At 46.6% G+C, this 7,687-nt stretch overlaps 1 protein-coding gene across 4 annotated transcripts in view; it reads right to left on the bottom strand.

The window, feature by feature from the left end:
* Window positions 1–7,002, bottom strand: part of Kitlg (KIT ligand) — an 86,365-nt gene extending 79,363 nt beyond the window's left edge. For 2 of the 4 annotated variants that reach the window (XM_021173850.1, XM_021173851.1), the window contains exon 1: window positions 6,788–7,002. In XM_021173850.1, the coding sequence (XP_021029509.1) occupies window positions 6,788–6,802 (15 nt within the window). In that variant the 5' untranslated portion in view covers window positions 6,803–7,002. Of the gene's footprint in view, window positions 1–6,667 lie in introns of all 4 variants that reach the window. The other 2 variants (XM_021173849.1, XM_029482683.1) reach the window with 1 other exon arrangement.
* Window positions 7,003–7,687: the final 685 nt, after the last annotated feature.

Below are 7,687 nucleotides of genomic sequence, written 5' to 3'. Positions count from 1 at the left end.
GTGAGTGCTCCACCCAGGAGAGCAAGGAGATAGGGTGAGTGCTCCACCCAGGAGAGCAAGGAGATGGGGTGAGTGCTCCACCCAGGAGAGCAAGGAGATGAAATGAGTGTTCCACCCAGGAGAGCAAGGTGAAGGGGTGAGTGCTCCACCCAGGAGAGAACACCAAAGGTCTTTGGTGAGGCCTACAGAACAAAACATAAACTTGAGCAAAGTATCACAGATCCCAGCCAAGGCAACCACAGAGGTTTGCTCTGTCGTGAAAACTAGAACTGCCTAATGTGTTTATTATTTCACAAGTGTTAAAGTGTGGGGTTATATGGAAGCATAAGTAATGGCTGTGCATTTGACTCCTGAGCTCTGTATTGCAGTCTTTGCGTTTCCTAGATCATATTATAAACTGGTTTATATCTCTACTCTCCCTTCCCAGAGCTCATCCAGCTAACACTCTTGACAGTTTAACAGGCAGAAAACCCACAGAAGAGATGCCAGGGTACAGCAAGACCTTTACAACAAAAGCATGTTTTCTATGGTAACCCTCTTCTTCAAAATCCAGGAATTGGTGTGGTTCTTACAGGGTAGTTGCTAGGGGTGGTGAGGACCCCCAGAATACAGCAAGCTAAAAGCTCATCAAAGTAGCATTTCTGTGGACCCTCCGCAGTTCTGAGTGTTGGCAGCAATCCTGTCTATGTGCACACAAACACACACAAAGCAGTAATGAGATGGGATTTACCCTGGAAGCACACCGAAATGGAAATGATCATTTGCTTCAGAGATTTCACATACATCAAGGTGAAAATGATCAAGAAGTTCTAAACACTCACGAGGCTTTTGTTCCTAAGATGAACTGCTGGTGGTAACACAATAAAGTGTGTACAAAGCAAACCAACCCCCCCCACACACACACCCCACACACACACCCATACACACTGGCCAGGCTCTGCTCTTCCCTCCAGGATTTACACAGCAACACAGCTACACACCAGAGATGCCCTTTCTGCAAAAACGACCCACACTGGCTTTTCTATGTGGATACTGTGGACAGATGGGTTTGCCTGAGTTCTTTTCACGCCCTTTTTCTCGGGCGGTTACCCTAGCGAGCAAAGGCATTCTTTGCGAGGCAACTAGGAGATGTTTCAGCTGCCTTCTGTGTACAAAGAACACACAAAAAGGCCACCTAATCACTGTCCTAAGAGCAGGCTCTAATCCACAGCCCCTCAAGAGAGCCAAGCACAGCCAACAGCTACAGGTGCACAGTCAAGTGCTAAATTTGCATCCAGATAACCAAAGGACAGCTATTGCTGCTGTCTTTGTGTTTTAATTGTCTGGAGTGTCGCCTCGATTGTGAACTTTCTTTTAATAGGCATCTCATTACACTCTGGCAGCCCTCAGAATTCAGCAGTAGTACCACTGCTGTGGCAAGGGTTTCAGAGGGATCTCTAGTCTCTTGGCTGCAGGAAGGTCCAGCTGGCTTTTGAATATTCTGATGTCAACGAGGAGAACCAGTGGCTTCTGACATCTAAAGAAAATATGCTGTTGGCCATGAGTCCTGTGTCTAGTATTAGCCAAGGAAATTAGATGGAGAGGGATTGCACCAGAGACACTCTGGAACCTGGGGGGCGGGGGGGGGACCTGAGGCAAGTGACAACTTGGTGAAACATCACCACAGAGCTAGCCTTCCCGCAAGGCTCTCTGCTTTGTCCATTTCTGTGGCCTCAGCTGCCACCTCTGATCTCTACTGACTTCTCAGTATTAACTCGTGGATGCTTCCCTTGGGTGACATGTGTCACACTTTTTGAAAAACAAAAACAAAAACAAAACAAAACAAAACAAAAACAACAACAAAACCCAAAAGAACCAGGTGGCCTAATTCTATGAGAAATGCCCCACCTTCTTTTCTCGATGGACAGAAGACATAGGTAGAGAAGGATAATGATGATGCCAGACCTGGCCCCAGTAAACAGATTTTGTTGTTGTTGTTTGGTTGGTTTTTTTTTTTAATATAACTGTAATTAAGTGAAAGGGCAAAATGGCTGGCAGCATCTATAAATCAGCAAGGCAGGAGTCAATGGTCCCCACGAAAGAGAGTCTATACATACACAAGAGCCCCAAAAGGAGAACACTGTTGAAGAATCTCATCTGGGTGTTCTCTCTCACCATTCAGGTGACTAATCTCAAAGGCAGAACTTGTGCAGCTGCTCCATGAGTCACACACTTAACAGATAAGAGATCTCTACTCAGAGATTTCTATCCAGACCTTACCCTGATCTAAGGATGGCACCATTAAGTAAGGTAGCTGAGGGAAACGGAGGTTGTGGTTGTCCACAGACTTGGATAACGGAGGGGAAAGACCACCGATTGTCAATGGGTTCAAACAACAAGGAAGAAAGGGATGTGTATCCTTAATTAGAAGAGCAAGTCCAAGAGCAGGGATAGGCTGGCTTCTTAGTCTAAAAAAAGACAGACGCTCAGAACTGCAGAGGACGAACTTAGCACAAGCATACAAACAGGAAAGTAAATCAAGGGAGCCCTCCCTCTTTTGTTTGCCCCCCTAGTTCTCGACTGTTGTACTTCCAACTTGAAATAGAACTGCAGAGAGCCTCCCATTCTCGGGTCCGCACACCATCCTAGTTTCTGCCCAACTCCTAGTTTGGCCCTGTGTTAAGGAAAACTGCTAATCAGACATTCAGCTTGTAATGAAGGCTAGGCACTGAATTAAAGGATCCAGATTTAGAAGAGCTTGCTCTCTGCTTTGCTCCTTAGAGGTCATTTCCCTCTGGCTTTTAAGCTGGTGGAAAGGCAATTCCCTTCTGGGAATGTATTTCACACTGTAATACCAGTGAGCTACTGTGCAGGGGCAGAGCTGTTTATTCCCAGGAGTCCTTTCAGCCACCATCTGAGAGACATCTTTATAACTATTTCACAAACATCATACAGATAACAGAACGGAAATACTGAGATACCGTTTGCCTAAGGTCGTTTGTGTCACAAGTGGTAAAACAGGCACCGGTTTAAGTCTTCACTAGAGTCCTCCCACTGAGCATATTTTAGGTGCTCCACCAACAGGGAGAGGTAGGATAAGAAACATGAAAGAAACGGCCAAAGCTGAAAGACGAGCTATTTTGGCAGCGATTTGATTTCTAATGTTACTTAAGGTATCGGTAAGATTTCAATCACTCAATCACCTGTCATTAAAGAACAAACGTACGCTCACAATTCGCTATCTTCCCATCAAACAGTTAGACATAAATAAAATTTAGCAATTTTAATTGGTTTGGCACTGACTTTCAGATTTCCATATGGTTATTTTCCCTGTTTTATGTTAAACGTAATCGACTTAGCACTTGAGTCTGAAAGTCTTGGCAGAACGTATCAATTAAAAGTTACATAAATTAGAACCATGGGAAGCACACACTGCAAACTGAGTGATTGTAGGGACAAGATGTTCAAATGCTCTTTTCACAAATATGTTAATTTTTCTATATGGTAACCACAATGGTCACCCACGTGACAAATACTTCATCGACAAAAAAAAAAAGGATTTTTTTTTCTAGTATAGTAAAAGCTAAAATTTCTATTTGCTTCTTTTCTGGGAGCTTCAGTGTTCCTGAAATAGACCTTCCTGCATTGTTTTCAAGACAGATCTTTCCTGTCTCCTTATTTCTGAGACTGACGGCATTCACCACAACCCTAGAAACCTGTGGGGAAACTAAAAAAAACGTAAGCACAGCAGTCATGATCATGAGCACATTGTGCTGACTGCACGTTTACATACAAGGCCACCGGCACTGCAGGATGGCCTCTTCATTGTAATGTAACGATTAGAATCCTAACAAGTAGCTGCGAGCTGTTCCTGAGCCAGAGTCTCGGTTTTCTTTAGATACCATAAATTCCTACAGTTTGGAAACACACACACATACACACACACAAAGAGAAATCTCAAAAATACAAAACTCATTCGGCATCACAAACCTAAGACATACATTGTTGACCCCGTTGCTCCTTGGGACTTGTGTACTTATTTCCCAAATACTGAAGTCCATCCCTGGTGCTAAGCAAATCAAAGAGTCATCCATCCATCAAGCCCCAAGTGGCTGCTGATGGAATTTTCACATTTATTTAGCTTGACTGAAGGCTCAAAATGTCCCGGTGTCCCCATTAGTATTTCAAAGCTATCAAATTTAAATTAAAAGCCCTTAAAATATTAACATTTCATTATTTTGTATTTACTGGGTAATGAAAAGCATATTGAACAGGGTGGGGGAGTTATAAGGGAAGTTGGTATTGATCCCATATTTACAGTACACTATTTCATAACAATAGATTCTCCTCTCAGGCAGAGATAACATCAGATTTTAAAAGCAAAGAAGTCTGGATCTTGCTTGTGTCCAGTTCCCTTACACTATTCTCTCTCTACACATTCAGAGTGGCCCAGAAATTTTCTTTGCATCTCTTGGATTAGGAGATTTAACAATAGGAAAGTGAATCTAATCCCCTCCCTCACTGCAATGGGTTATTTTTATTGATTTTTTGAACTCTTTCCAGTGTCTTCTTTTTTCAGGGACAAGAATGTGAATTGCTAGAAGTAGCCTTAAAGGAAACCTTGAAGGTCATTAGATTCCACACAATGAATGCCTCCATTCAATGAGAGCACTGCCCTCTTTTTGCCTACAAACCCTTTATCAGCAGCATGTCCCCCTACCCCCCACCCCCAAAGGGCCTGCACTTTAACTTGGTCCAAACAGGTCACATTTCTAAAATACTTAACTGTCTCAAATATCTCTGGTCGGCAGCACTGAGTCACTACTGCTGCCACCGCCACAGTGTTTCGGGCTAGATCGACCTCTTTCTAGTTTTCAATGGAATTATTCCATGTAATCCTATTTACACAGCCATTTAATCAAAGCGAGAAAAGAGATTACAGAGCTCGCGCTTGTTTTGCAAAGAGGGCGCAGGGATCATCAATCCTACTGACTCTCAACTGCTCTCTGCTTTGGCGTGTTGGACATTAACCTTGTCTGTCTCCTGTTTTCTTGTTTAAATAAGAAGACTTGGTTGGACTCTCTTCCTGTACCAGAGGCTGCTGCACTCAGAGCCGCCACCATTACTCATGTAAGCGGATGCTACTTTAAAAAAAAAAAAAAAAGGAATAGGTACCCCACCCTTGTTTATTATTCCACCAAGCAGAAGGCATGTACACACCAAGCAATCACGGCGAAACTTTTCTTTGTTGCAGAAACCTTTAACATCCTCATCTCAAGAGCAGGGATTTGAGGTGTGATGCTTTGGGGTAAAACTAACCTGCACGCAGGGGCAGATACCTGCCTTCCCTTTCTCCCGGAGCCTGACTCAGTGCAACTGCTCTAAGAAGAACACCTCCAGGATGCCAGGCCATGCTCCCTCCCCCTATCTGTTTCCAAGCCAGGAAAAGGTGCTTTATTCTTGCTGTTTCCTAATGGGTCGGTATCCCATCCTAGATAGCTATTTAAAATAAGACGTCCTATGAGTAATTTAATAAATTACTTGCAACACACTGATGCCTTCATCAATGCTGAAAATGAGCACAAAACCTCGAATCCCATCCCCTTCCATACATTTCAGAAATTTACATCACCTATAGAATGGAGGGAGCAGGGCACCTGAAAGAACAGCTTTACCCAACCTGCTGCAGACGACAGAACAGTTCGGAAAGGAAGAACCATGAAGAGGTAGCAACCGCGAGGGTAGAAAGAACTATAGAGGAGAAAGAGATTTACTACAGTGGCTCTTTCCACACATACACCCTCCCCCGTCAACGAAGAAAAGACATAATTGTACCCCCGGGCTATGTTTTATGCATAAAGCGCAATTTAGAGACCCTGGGCATTATCTCAATAACTATCTTTAGGAGGTGCACATTAAAAAAAAAAAAGAAGAAGTAGGAAGGAGGAGGAGGAGGAAAAGAAGAAGAAGAAGAAGAAGAAGAAGAAGAAGAAGAAGAAGAAGNAAGAAGAAGAAGAAGAAGAAGAAGAAGAAGAAGAAGAAGAAGAAGAAGAAGAAGAAGAAGAAGAAGAAGAAGAAGAAGAAGAAGAAGAAAAGAACTTTTGCTGTTCTGTAATGGGAGAGGTTGTCTTGTCATGCAGTGTGGAAGTACTACTACTCCATCTAGAGCTTTCTGGAGGGCCCACCCAGAGCTGTGAACCCGGCCGACACCGCAGGCTGCCAAGTTTCCCCCGCCTGCCGGGCAGGTTCTGCACCCCGCCTGGCGCTGCCGCCTAGGAGCTCTGGGTTGGCTTCGCTCCAGCGGCTGAGCCCGCGTCCGCACCGCGTCCCGCGCCCACCTGGGGACTGCACAGATAAATCTGCCTGCGAGAGCGAGCGAGGGTGGCGCGTGGGAAGCTGTTTCATAATCTCCCCGAATCCACGGGGAAAGACCTCCGGTCCAAAAAAAAAAATTAAAAATTAAATAAGAAACCCAAGCCTTCCCCATGATAACTCGAACACCCAGGCCGAGGAAGCGTAGCCTGCATCTGCGGTTTGCCACTGACAGCTCCAAACTTCGCAGCTGCGGCTGCAAACTTGCCACAGGCTCACTCTCAGCCCAGGCTCTCCCCAGCTCCCGGGCTCACCCCCGGGGCGGCAGCTTGGGCTCTCACACCACGCCTGTCTCTCCCACACCCTCCTGGCTCACCGGGAGGGCGCAGCCCCACATGGCCGGGTTGCCGGTCCCAGGGCGCGCCGGGCTCCCCGGGGCTCCCGGAGCGATTTTCTTGGAAAGCCTCCGAGCTCCTCCCGGGCGTGCCCTACTCACTTGTGTCTTCTTCATAAGGAAAGGCAGCGCTGCGATCCAGCCCAGGCAGCGGTGTGGCGACTCCGTTTAGCTGTTCTGGAGCTCCAGCATATTGCACCAGCAGCGGCTGCAGATAGTCCCAGCATTGGGTAGCTCGAACGCAGCGCCCCGTCCTTGGCCGTTGCTTTCTCGCGGCACTCTCGGTCCCAGTGACAGACAGCAAATGAAGCCCGGGCTGCTGCGCCGCCAGCGCTTTTTATACAGCTCCCGCCCGCCCGCCCGCCAGCTCCGGACACGCCTCCTTCCCTTCCGGAGCCTCGGGGAGGAGAGCCGCGCGCCGAGTCCAGGCTGGGAGACCCGGGAGCGCGCTGAAGGGCGGGGATCGTCCCAGAGGTTGGACCGATCGAGCCTGGTGCGTCCCCTGTCTGGGTACTGGCCAGAGTCCCTGAGACACCGGGAGTCTCGGATGCCGCTGTGCAACCTGCAGTAGCCGCCTGTGCCCTGTGCCGGGCTCCCCCAGTCCCAGCTCCGCTGCAAGCTCACCAGCACTGTCCGGGTACCCTCATTGCACCGCGCACAGTGGAGAGGGTCCTGGCTCAGGTGGGGTAGACTTCACTTGGTTCTTTTCCCCTTCCCCACCTCAGGGAAACAGAACCAACAACAAAAAAAAGTTTAATTACAATCCCATTGTCTTAGCCAGTTTTTCTCTTCTTTTCTCTTCTTTTCTCTTTTCTCTTTTCTTTTTTCTTTCCTTTCCTTTCCTTTTCTTTTCTTTTCCTTTCCTTTCTCTTCTTTCTTTCTTTCCTTCCTTCTTCCTTCCTTCCTTTCCTTTTTCCTTTTGTTTCTCCTCAGTGACTTTAGTGAGAAAACAAGTGACTCAGGATCAAATGGTACTAGAGGAGATGCTGTTTTCAACAGTTT

Source organism: Mus caroli, chromosome 10 (assembly GCF_900094665.2).
Source record: "Mus caroli chromosome 10, CAROLI_EIJ_v1.1, whole genome shotgun sequence".
Lineage (NCBI taxonomy): Eukaryota > Metazoa > Chordata > Mammalia > Rodentia > Muridae > Mus > Mus caroli.
The sequence above is the reverse complement of the archived record's forward strand: the minus strand, read 5'-3'. Positions and strand labels throughout refer to the sequence as shown.